Raw genomic sequence first — 13,291 nt, 5'->3', positions numbered from 1 at the left:
AGACAAAGATACTAATATATTGACTTGTGTGTTCAATATAAGTTCATAAGAACCTAAGAAATAGGAGGAGGAGTTGGCAATCTGGCCAATCCAGCCTGCTCTGCCATTCAATAAGATCTTGGCCGATCTGGCCATGGACTCATCTCCACCCACCTGCCTTTTCCCCACAACCCTCATTACCCCTACTATGCAAAAATCCAAGTTCACACTCGGCAGTCGATAAACACTGGAATTCTTGGTACAACCTGCATTAGAAATGCAAGAATTTTGGGCTGGCTGGTGGCGCAATGACATCAGCGCCAGACCTGGGAGTGGAGGTTCCCGGGTTCGAAACCAGTTGGGTCTGCTCTCGAGTACGCTTTCCATCCGTGTGGGGTTGAGTGTCGCGATTGCAACTTGACCTCGTAAAATAAAGGGAAAAATACTGTGAAAATGTCTGTGTGAAGAGTGGCGTGTCACACAGTCTCTCTCTCGGTCCGCGCCTTGTAAAAGCCACGAAAAAGACATCATCACGGACGCACACATGCACACACAGACACATACTCACAGACTCTCATGCACACAGGCACACGCAAAAAAAAGAAGTGTAAGAATTTTAATTAATTTTTGTGTACTTTAAATTATATGAAGCTTCCATTAATGCAACAAATCTGAAAAGCATTGTTTTGCCTGATACAATTGTGTCACAGAATCAAACAGCAGTCTATTTGACTTTACACGTGCAGAGACCTGATCTGGAACTATTAAACCGAATCATTTCTATCATTCACGCTGTGGCCACCTTATCAGGTACCTCCTGAACCTAATAAAGTGGTCACTGAGTGTATGTCCACGGTCTTCTGCTGCTGTAGCCCATCCACCTCAAAGTTCAACTTGTGCATTTAGAGATGCTTTTCTGCACACCACTGTTGTAACATGTGGTTATTTGAGTTCCTGTCACCTTCCTGTTAGCTCGATCCAGTCTGGTCATTCTCCCCTAACCTCTCTCATTAACAATTCACAAACTTATCACTCACTGAATGTTTATTTTTTGTTTCTTGCACCATTCTCTGTAAACTCTAGAGACAACTGTGCATGAAGGTCCCAGGAGATTAGCGGTTTCTGATATACTCAAACCACCAACAATCATTCCATGGTCAAGGTCACTTAGATCACATTTCTTCCCCTCTAACAAGTTGTTTCCTACTTACTCGTTCTAGGCCACAGATAATATTATTCGACTTACCATGTACGGTATTTATTCCACAGTAGAGACAAAAATAGATGAGCTGATCATTTATTTCTCTGCTGTTTGTGGGACGTACTCTGTAACAAAGATGCTCATGTGGCTTGGCCTGTGGTTGAAGGCCCACTTGTGTGTGTGGGTGGGAAAGGGGTTAAATTGTCTGTTGGCTGTGTTTTGTTCTGCTAAGCATTATGGATATGTTATATTGGCGCCTGAATTGGTGACATTTATGGGCTACCTCCAGCACCTCCTCAGATTGTGTGGGTTGTTAATGCAAATAATGCATTTCACTGTATGCTTTGACGTACATGAGTACAGGAATTGAGATGTTATATGAGGCCTAACTTGGAGTACTGTGTGCAGTTTTCATCACCTACTGTATATACAGGACACCTTCCAAATTTGTTTCGGGGGTTCTGTTGCCTGATGGAGTAGGGTGTTTGAGATGGAAAACCAAACACCGTGTATGCCTCAGAAAAGGTTTTTTAACCAGACCAGAATAAGATAAGATAATCTGGATTCCATTTGTGTGACTAAAATGAAACACGCAGAAAAATAAGTTTATGAAGAGCGATTGGAACAGGACAAGGCTTACATGGATTTTGAACAGACTATGGGTGAAATTGCCCTTATCTTTTCCCACAGCCCTGTGAGTTTCCAAACTAATCCCACTGCCTCATCGTTCCCCAAACTAATCCCTCAACCCCACTCTTTCCCTCCACGGCCTGGTATTGGTCTCCAAACTAAATCACAGGAGATAAGCAGTTTCTGAGATACTCAAAACCACCCCATCTGGCACCAACGATCATTCCACAGACAGATTTCTTCCCCATTCTGATGTTTGGTTTGAACAACACTGGACCTCTTGACCATGTCTGCATGCTTTTATGCATTGAGCTGCTGCCACATGATTGGCTGATTAAATATTTGTCCCAATATCCCGCCACCCTACCAGGGATAGGGTTACTCTTGTCCTCATCTACCACCCCACCAGCCTCTGTGTGCAGCACATAGTTCTCCAGAATTCCACCACCAAACTCCATTCCCCTCTCACCCCCCACACTTTCTGCTTTCCGCAGGGATCGCTCCCTACACAACTCTCTTGTCCATTCATCCCTCCCCACTGATCTCCCTCCTAGAACTTATCCTTGCAAGTGGAACAAGTGCTACACCTGCCCCTACACCTTCTCCCTCACTATCATTCAGGGCCCCAAACAGTCCATTCAGATGAGGCGACACTTCACCTGTGAGTCTGTTGGTATCGCCTCCTGTGTCTGGTGCTCCTGGTATGGCCTCCTGTATTGGTGAGACCTGACGTAGATTGGGAGACCACTTTGCCGAGCACTTGTGCTCTGTCCATCAGAAAAGCAGGACTTCCCAGGGGCCACCCATTTTAATTCCACTTCTCCTTCCCATTCCGATATGTCTATCCATGGCCTCCTGTACTGTTGCAATGAGACCACACTCAGGTTGGCGAAACAACACCTTATATTTCGTCTGGGTAGCCTCCAACCCGTTGGCTTGAACATTGATTTCTCAAACTACTGGTAATGGCCCCCACCCCCGTCCACTCCTTCACCAGGCCCCATCCGCTTTTCTCTCTCTCATCTTATCTCCTTGTCCACCCATCACCTCCTTCTAGTACTCCCTCCTTTCTTCCATGGCCTTCTATCCTCACCCCACTTCTCTAGCCCTGTATCTCTTTCACCAATCAACTTCCCAGCTATTTAATTTCATCTCTCCCCTTCCCGGTTTCACCTATCACCTTGTGTTTCTCTCTTACCTCCCCCATCTTTTAAATCTACTCCTCAGCCTTTTTTTCTCCGGCCCGGCTGAAGGGTCTCAGCCTGAGACGTTGACTGTACTCTTTTCCATTGATGCTGCCTGGCCTGCTGAGTCCCTCCAGCATTTTGTGTGGGTTGCTCGGATTCCCAGCACCTGCAGATTCTCTCTTGTTTGTGATTAAAGATTTGCATTTACAAGCAGGTGTACCTGATAAAGTGGCTGCTGAGTGTGTATGTTCATGTACAATTGGAGTGTGTCAGGTCACTGTGGGAGCATTTAGTTAGCCAAGAAACATCACTGAATTTGGAAGAAAAGCCTTTTTGTTCAGAGTGTTGATCTGCATTATGAACAATAGTCTCAATTATCTGGATGGATCTCAGCTTGGTAAGACAACTGCAAGAAACTGTAGAGACTTGTGCACACAACCCAGTCCATCATAAAACCAACCTCCCCTGCTGCCTCAGAAAAGCAACATATCCAAAACCCCTCCCATTCAGATCATTCTCTCTTTATATCTGTTGGATGTTTATTTTCTGATCCTTATGGTTTTTCCGGGAATCAGGAATGACGAACAGTTTGAATTCCAAGATTTCAGTTTATTCAAGTGTACAAACAAACATACATATACTAAGCAAACTAAATAAAGAGCTGAGAAACAATGCCAAGAGGGGACAAAGGAATACAGGAGCCAAGATGGCACCTCTCAAAAATCTATCACATTTATGGATAAGGTAAGACGTTCCTTAGATAGAAATAAACTAGTTACTAGGCTATATAATTAAAACAGTTACATCACATGGGTAATGTCCTAATACTTAGCCAATGAAAAATGAGAAAGGTGATAAATCGTTAGTTTAGCTGCTATATCGCTTTCTGCCAGTGAATGGGAAAATACATGAATTTGTTAAAAAGTACAAATCTTATAAAAAGTATTATTAAAAAAAAACAACAGTAGTTTCCAACACCCCTTTCATCGAGAAAAATAAAGTAATCTGAATCTGAGTCTGAATGTGAAACTGGGCAGAACAGGTGAGTTAGCTTGGTGTCCCGATATGAATGTGATTGGCCAAATGGACTCCTTCGATGGTGCATCTAATAAAGGAATACTGACCTCGTCATTTAGAAGTGTATAAAAGTCATTTGAGTAATTCATAGTTGTTCAGAGAAGTGTTAGTAGAATACTACTATCAATAGTACTATGGAGAGCTTTCAAAGGAAGTTCATGAAAATTATTCCAGGATTGAAAGGCCTATCATATAAAGAGTGTTTTATGGCTCTGGGCTTCTACTCACTGGAATTCAGAAGAATGAGGGGTGACTTCATTGAAACCTATCGAATGTTGCAAGGCCACAATAGAATGGATGTGGAGAGGATGTTTTCTATGGTGGGGGATTCTAAGAACAGAAGACACAGTCTCAGAATGGAGGGACGTTCTATTAAGATGGAGTTGAGAAGGAATTTCTTTAGTCAGCAAGTTGTGCATCTGTGGAATTCATTGTCACAGGCAGCTGTGGAGGGCACGTTGTTAGGTATATTTAAGGCAGAGGTTGACAGATTCTTGATTAGTTAGGGCATGAAAGGATATGAGGAGAAGGCAGGAGGTTGGGACTGAGAGGAAAAATAGGTCAACTATGATGAAATGGTGGAAAAGACTCAATGTGTCAAATGATCCAATTCTGCTCCCATATCTCATGGTCTAAATGAAAGAGAAAATTTGTAGCTTGGGTTGGCTGCTTGTTTGTAGTGTTGTTCGCTGAGCCTGGAGGTTAGGTCATCACAACAGCTTCATCACCAGTTATGCTGGCCACTAGTCTCCCCTGGGTCCCAGCCAACCAGATAGCTGAGTGATCTCTGCTAGCCCATATCCCTGGTTATCAGTTGTAGTGAGCATTGGTTCTTTGGGTGTCTGTGGCTCACCCATCGGCTCCTATCCCACAGACGCAGAGGTTCATAAATTGTGTCCATTTTGAACTGGGATACGGGCCAGCCTTTGAAACCTTGCTAATGTACTTGCCTCAGCCAGTTCCGTTGGTGACTCATTCCAAGCACAGGGTGAAGAGGATGCCCCTTAGGTTCCTATTAAATTTCTGCCCTTTCCCCTTAAACTTGCTGGGCTGGGAGGGTTATATCTCTAAATAAGTAAAATATAAATGAATGCCAATTTTGTCATGAGAAAAAGAGAGCACTGAGCTGCTTAAACTGTGGTTCCAAGACCTTGTGGTGATGGTTGGAACATTTTTGAGATTAGTCACTGCCAACTGCACACTTAGCTGGAGCTCATCCAATCTGAGAATCACATAATCCAAAATCTTGGCAGGCATTAGATTTCTGCAACAAAAATGGACACTTTAAAAGCCTCTTTGCAACTAAATTCAGTGAGAGCATGTTTTATGGAGCAATCTGCAATAATTATAACCTCTTCCTTTCCAGGTGCTGATGGGTTTGATTTTAGTGATGCTCTGGATGACAATTGTGTTAAGCAAACAAGTCATTTTTGTTTTATTTATATAATATGGATGCATCTGTCTTGCAGAAAGTAGACCAGTGATTAGGATTAGAATTGTGAAATAGGGGATTGGTCTGTCCTTGTAACCTTAATCTCAACCTCCAGCTTTGGATCTGTCCCATGCAGGTCACACCTCTGCAAATACACATCCAGGTATCACTTGGATGCGACAAAGAGCTTGTACAGGTAGAACAGCCACAGACCATTCAGCCCAACTAGTCCATGCTGGAGCTTAAGAGATGTTCAGATGAGTACAAGCATGGGGCGGAGCGTGGAGGAATATAGTCCAGATGAAGTTGATGGGACAAGGCAGAAGAATAGTTTGGCATAGCCCAGATAGACCAAAGGACAAATTTCTGTGATGTAGTGCTCTATGACTTTATGACTATGTGAGATTAAAAAACAGACCAATATCAGTCCTTATCCTTGTTTTCAAACCTTATCTCTTTGTTTAGAGATACAGTGTAGAACAGAACCTTCTGGCCCACTGAACCGCACTTTCCAACAGCCTACCTATTTTACTAACAATGTTAGCATTCATTTCTAGAGGACAAGAATACAAGAGCAAGGATGTGATGCTGAAGCTTTATAAGGCACTGATGAGGCCTCACCTCGAGTATTGTGAACAGTTTTGGGCTTCTCATCGAAGAAAAGATGTGCTGGCATTGGAGAAGGTTCAGAGGAGGTCCACAAGGATGATTCCGGGAATGAAAGGGTTATCATACGAGGAACGTTTGATAGCTCTGGGTCTGTAATTGCTGGAATTTAGAAAGGTGAGGGGCAATCTTATTGAAACCTTTCAAATAGGCCTAGACAAAGTAGATGTGGAAAGGACGTTTCCAGTGGTGGGGGAGTCGAGGGCACAGCCTCAGGATAGAGGAGCGTCCATTTAAAACAGGGATGTGGGGAAATTTCTTTAGCCAGAGGATGCTGAAATTGTGGAATTTGTTACCACAGGCAGCTGTGGAGGCCAGGTTGTAGGGTGTATGTAAGGCAGAGGTTGATCGGTTCTTGATTGGACAAGGCATCAAAGGTTACAGGGAGAAGGCTGGGGAGTGGGGCCAAGGAGGGGAAAAAAGGATCAGCCATGGACTGTCCAATAGCCCGTATGTGCTACACAGGCACATTTAAACAGAAATGACAAGAAATTTCTTCCGCCTAATGGCCTAATTCTGCTCCTATAAATGATGGTCTCTGGTCTTAACACGAGCCCAATCACAGGAAAATGTACAATGACCAAATAACCTACTAACCAGTACGTCTTTGGACTGCAAGAGTAAACTGGAGTACCTGGAGAAACCCAGGTGGTCACGGGGTGAATGTACAAACTCCTTACAGGCGGTGCCAGTATTGAACTCTGACCCCGCAGTCTGTAATAGCTTTATTCTAACTGCTAAGCTACTGTAGCACCCCCTATGCAACTCTAATCCCAAATTCCAGTTCTACATCTGTCCTCTGCAGGTCACAACTTTGCAAATATGCATCCAAGTTCTATTTGAATGTGATGAGAAGCTCGTTCAGATAGTAAGCTTCAGTCCCTTACTGTCCTTGGAATAAATAAAGCCTGTCCTCTAGTTCTTTACAAAGATTCAAAGCAGATTCATTTTCAAAGTGTGTATGCAGTACATAACCCTGAGATTTGTCTTCCCACAGACAGCCACAAAACAAAGGAACACCATGGAACCTGTTCAAAGAAAACATCAAACACCCAATGCACAAAAAAACAACAAATCATGCAAACAGCAAAATAAAATGAGTGAAATATAAAAGATCAAACCAAAAGGTTACTAAAACAGTCTAGGATGTTCAGTTTAGTTCAGTTCAGTTCAATTTAGTGCTGTGCTGTTGGTTGACTGCGAGTGTCGAGGTAGATTAAGATCAACAAGGACGAGAGCGGAAAGTGAGCAGGTGTTCACCCAATCAAAATCGCACAAAATACTAGTTAAAAAAAAGAGGAGGAATCAGAAACCAGAAACATCATAACATCAACTATAGAGTCCAATCCACAAACCACGTCGATAAGCCTTCTCCAAGACTCAAGACTCTGGGCAGCATCGAGTGAGAGAGAGAGAGAGAAGGTCAAACACAGGCAACTTCCCCTGGGAGCAATGAGTGAGAAGGAAAGAGAGAGAGACCAACCACTCAAAAGCAGGGAGACGGCACTGAACACCCGCTCACATTCCACTCTCGTCTTTGTTGATTTCAATCTACCATGACACATTAATCGGTGAGAAATGGAGTAGATCACGGGCTCCATCCCTGGTTTTTATTCTTTCTGCTAAACTTTTTTCTACTTAATCTCTCCTGGCCACCAAAAATGTTACTCAGCTCATCATGGCTGGATGCATCAGCAAGGGAGATGAGGCTGAGTACAGGGCTACGGTAGGAAACTTTGTCACATGGTGTGAGCAGAATTATCTGCAGCTTAATGTGAAAAAGTCTAAGGAGCTGTTGGTAGACCTGAGGAGAGCTAAGGTATCGGTGACCCCTGTTTCCATCCAGGGGGTCAGTGTGGACGTGGTGGAGGATTACAAATGCCTGGGGATACGAATTGACAATAAACTGGACTGGTCAAAGAACACTGAGGCTGTCTACAAGAAGGGTCAGAGCCATCTCTATTTCCTGAGGAGACTGAGGTCCTTTAACATCTGCCGGACGATGCTGAGGATGTTCTACGAGTCTGTGGTGGCCAGTGCTATCATGTTTGCTGTTGTGTGCTGGGGCAGCAGGCTGAGGGTAGCAGACACCAACAGAATCAACAAACTCATTCGTAATGCCAGTGATGTTGTGGGGATGGAACTGGACTCTCTGACGGTGGTGTCTGAAAAGAGGATGCTGTCTAAGTTGCATGCCATCTTGGTCAATGTCTCCCATCCACTACATAATGTACTGGGTGGGCACAGGAGTACATTCAGCCAGAGACTCGTTCCTCCGAGATGCAGCACTGAGCGTAATAGGAAGTCATTCCTGCCTGTGGACATCAAACTTTACAACTCCTCCCTTGGAGGGTCAGACACACTGAGTCGATAGGCTGGTCCTGGACATTTCATAATTTACTGGCATAATTTACATATTACTAGTTAACTATTCATTACTATTTTCTATAACTATTCTATTACTGTTTATTATTTCTATGACTATTACTATTTACTAATAGTAATATTACTATTACTATTTCTATTACTATTTATTATTTATGGTGCAACTGTAACGAAAACCAATTTCCCCCGGGATCAATAAAGTTTGACTATGACTATGTGCTACATTTATTCCACATCCAGTAGAGACAGGAATAGATGAGCTGATCGTTTATCTCCCTGCTGTTTGTGGATGTACTCTGTAACAAAAATGCTCATGCATTGATTTGTGTGTTCAATATAAAATCTGACTCCATAGTTGAGAAATACTGGAATTTTTGGTAAAACATGCATTAGAAATACAAGAATTCTAATTAATTTTCTGTATACTATTAAATCACTTGCAGCTTTTATTAATGCAGCAAATCTGAAAAACATTGGATGGATAAAAAAATGCACAGGATTACACTAAAGTTGTGTCACAGAAACAAATAACAGTCTATTTGACTTTACATGTGCTGAGACCTGATCTGGAATTATTAATCCCAATCATTTCTATCATATATGCAGTGACTATTATATATGTTCTGTATCTAATAAAGTGGTTACTGAGAGTATTTCTGTATGTTCATGGTCTCCTGCTGTTGTAGCCCATCCACTTCAATGTTCGATGTGTTGTGCATTCAGAAATACTCTTCTGCACACCACTGTTGTAACACGTGGTTATCTGAGTTAATGTCATCTTTCTGTCGGCTTGAACCAGTCTGGCCATTCTCCCCTGACCTCTCGCATTAACAAGGTGTTTTCGCTCACAGAACTGCAGCTCACTGAATGTTTTTATTTTTCTCACCATTCTCTGTAAACCCCAGAGAATATGAAAATCCCAAGGGATCAGCAGTTTTTGAGAAACTCAAGCCAAACTGTCTGGCACCAAAAATCATTCTACAGTCATATTCCTTTTCCATTCTAATGTTTGATCTGAAGAACGACTGAACCTCTTGGCCTTGTCTGCATGCTTTTACACATTAAATTGCTGCTACATGATTTTCTAATTAGATATTTGCACTAGTGAACGGTTGTACCTTAGAAAATGGCCACTGAGTGTATTTTCAGAGATTTTTAGTTATTCAAAACCTTTCTCTTTACTGGATTTAAGAGAAGATAGAATGCTTAGGCGGAAGAAAATAAAACAGGAATAGTTGGTGACAATTTGGACTAAATTCTTGCTGCGGTATTGCTTGCTGGTTGTACAAACCTTCTAGCTTTGGGAGTGAATGTGAACAGAATCCAATGCCTCACGTGCTCTTTTCCTGACAACTGAATGCAGACATCTCTCATGTTTTCAGCTAAATTCGCTGCAGAATGGTGGAGCGTTTCACGGGGGAAGGCCGAATATAGTGAAAGGAAGCGGTGACTCACCAACAGTACCAACCAAATAAATACTTAGAGCTGGAGCTCAGAATTACAGATCTTTACTTACTCTTTTGATCATTTTGTCTTTTCTTTTCATACAACAGGTGGTGATTTTGATGATTCTGATCTTGAACATGTCAAAAATAGTGGTTACAAACCTGACAAGACCAAGTCTAAAGGTAATCCTTAATGACAGTCCATTTTGTGCACTACTGTGACTTGCAAAGGAACCAGGCCACACATTAATGGTTTTCCGACACTTGTAATGACACAAGAGGCCATTCTGTTCACCAGATTGATGATGGCTCCCAGGAAAGCTATTCCATTAGTCCTACTCACCCTCCTTATTTCCCCATGACCTCATCAGTAACGTTTCTCCCAGACATGATCATCAACTCTCCTTTGGTTCAGTTTCAAGTGATAATTTACATAGGTAGAACAGTCATTTACAGTGCTTTTAACTCCAGTGATTCCTTAAATTGTTTATTTATGTATTTATCGGGATATAGCACGGAATAGGCCCTTCTGACCCTTTGAGCTGTGCTGTTCAGCAACCCCCCAATTTAATCCAAGCCTAAACATGGGCAATCTACATTGACTAATTAACCCACCAATCAGTATGTCCTTGGATTCTGGGAGGAAACCTGAACACCCGGAGGAAACCCACACATCACGGGGAGAAAGTACAAAGTCCTTACAGGCAGCTTCGGAAATTGAACCCGGGTCGCCTGTCCTGTAAAGCGTTGTACTAATAACTACGCTACCGTGCCGTCCTAAGCATAAGCAACACACAAAATGCTGGAGGAACTCAGCAGGTCGGGCAGCATCTATGGTGAGGAATAAACAGTTGATGTTTCAGGGCGAGACCCTTCTTCAGGACTGGAAAGGCAGTGAAACTTCATTTTTCACTGCCTGATCATCAAGAGTTCTCAAGATTCAAAGTTCAAGTTTGTTCATCATATTGAAGCATACAGTGAAATGTGTTGTTTGTGTTAACAACCAACGTGACCTATTGGCTGCATGTTTAGAGCTTGTTGCTCTAGTGTCATTCATTACTGTTAATGTATATACGGTATATTTGATTCGCAATATCTTTAACATGGCTTTATATCGACAAACACTTGCGGAGCTGTTAACAGTCACTTAGCTTGTTTAAAATCCTTCCAGCTCAGGACTCTCCAGCAGAGACCGACTTCTTCAGTAAACTCCTGATGACCATACTAGACGGGACATCAGAGCACTTCAAGAAGATATGCTTCAGTTTAATGGGTGAAGTTGTTTGATCTGTTCTTACAAGGACCCTCCAGCTCACTGCAGTGTGTGTGTGTGTGTGTGTGTGTTCCACAAAGCCATAGACCATAACACATAGGAGCAGACTTAGGCTGTTCAACCATGGAATCTGCTCCACTGTTCCACCGTGGCTGATTTATTATCCCTCTCAACCTCATTAGAGTCATAGAGTCACAGAAACATGCCACTTGGCCCATCTATTTCATGCTGAAACCATCTAAGCTGCCTAGTCCCATCGACCTGCACCAGAACCATAGCCCTCCATACCCTTACAATCCATGTTGCTATCCAAACTTCTCTTGAAGGTTAAAATCAAACTTGCATGCACCTTTTGTGCTGGAAGCTTGTTCCACACTCTCATAACCTTCTGAGTGAAGAAGAAGTTTCCCCTCATGTTCTCTTTAAATATTTTACCTTTTACCCTTAACCCATGACCTCTGGTTGTCACCCCACCCAACCTCAGTGGATAATGCCTGCTTGCGTTAACATATCAGTACCCCCATAATTTTATGTACCTCTATCAAATCTCCTCTCAATCTTCTACTTTCTCCTGCCTCTCCCCATAACCTTTGACACCCTTACTAATAAAGAATCGATCAACCTCCGCTTTAAGTATACTAAAAGGCTTGGCCTCCACAGCTGTCTTTGACAATAAATTCCACAAATTCACCACTTCCTTGCTAATGAAGTTTCTCATCTCTGTTCTAAAGGGATGCTCTTGTGTCCATGTGCGCTTGGCCTGTGTCTGCAAGTGTGTCCACGTGTTTGCGTACATCAGTGTTTGTATATTTGCGTGTTTGCATGCGTGTGTGTCTTTAATTGTGACCTCTGCTTCTGTGTGTTGCTTCCTGAACTCGGGTATTGGCTGATGTTCTGATGCAGCCCACCTGACCTCCCAGTGGACTTGGCTGACGGGGTTGGCACAAACAGACATTTCACTCAGCCCCTCACCTTTACACCAGAGAGAGCATCTGTAGCCCAACCCATCCCATTGACAGAATAGGTGAAGGTCCCAATTAGCTATGCAGAAGAAGACAACACTTGATCGGTCACAGCTGGCACTCCTACACTCAACTTGGAACATTTATCCGAGGGGATTGTGCACTTGACTGTCAATGAGTTTGAAATAAGTTCTGCAATCTGGCCATAGTTATGGCCTTGCATTGAACACAAATTTATCCTTTAACTTGCATTTACTGGTACCTCAGGAAGGTGGCATCAATTATTAAGAACCCTTACTATCTGAATATTCTCTTTTCTCATTTGTACCATCAAGGAAGAGGTATAAGAGTCTGAAGACACATTATCAACACTTTAGGACAAGCTTCTTCCCCTCTGCCATCAGATTTCTGAATGGTCCATGAACCCACGAACACTACCTCACTTCTTTTTATTTAGCAGTATGTATTTATCTTTTGATTTAATTTTTGTACTTATTCATTTATTCATCTATTGTCAGTTATATAAATTTATGTCCTGCAATGTACTGCTGCCACAAAAACACTAAATTTCACAGCATATGTCAGTGATAATAAACCTAATTCTGATTTTGATTTATATTTTTCGTATGCTTTCCTCATGACAAAGAATGTCCTTCTGCCCGTCGAGCCTATGCTAGCTCTCAGATTAATCCCATGTCCCCATTTGTTTCCCTGGCATCTATTCTCTCTTGCCTGCCCATCAACTCCCCAGTATTTAGTTCATCAACCACACAACTGCACCAGAAGTGATTTACAAGAGCCGAGTTACTCACCAGCTTGTGGTCAGATTCGAACCTTGGTCACTAATCAGTGAGGCAGCCACACTGCCCTATCATGCCTTCCTGCTTCTTTGTGTAACACGTGCTTTACTTGGTTACTAAGCAAACTATCCCATTGAATGTTTGCTTGTGGGTGTTGGATTAACAAGTGGTGTTTGGACTGGTAAGATGGAGAGCGCGGGCTTATGACAGCGAGGTGACAAAGAGTTCAAGCTCAAGTTTATTGTCATCTGACC

At 42.7% G+C, this 13,291-nt stretch overlaps 1 protein-coding gene across 4 annotated transcripts in view; it reads left to right on the top strand.

Moving 5' to 3' along the window:
- LOC134349762 (CD99 antigen-like protein 2) overlaps positions 1–13,291 on the top strand; it is an 80,003-nt gene that overhangs the window by 56,096 nt on the left and 10,616 nt on the right. For 3 of the 4 annotated variants that reach the window (XM_063054598.1, XM_063054596.1, XM_063054595.1), the window contains 2 exons: positions 10,111–10,185; positions 11,174–11,275. In XM_063054598.1, the coding sequence (XP_062910668.1) occupies positions 10,111–10,185; positions 11,174–11,275 (177 nt within the window). The remainder of the gene's footprint in view (positions 1–10,110; positions 10,186–11,173; positions 11,276–13,291) is intronic. The other variant, XM_063054597.1, reaches the window with a different exon arrangement.

The sequence above is a fragment of the Mobula hypostoma genome, chromosome 7, assembly GCF_963921235.1.
Source record: "Mobula hypostoma chromosome 7, sMobHyp1.1, whole genome shotgun sequence".
In the NCBI taxonomy this organism is placed as follows: Eukaryota; Metazoa; Chordata; class Chondrichthyes; order Myliobatiformes; family Myliobatidae; genus Mobula; species Mobula hypostoma.
Note: the sequence above shows the minus strand (reverse complement) of the source record. Positions and strands in the feature narration are given on the sequence as shown.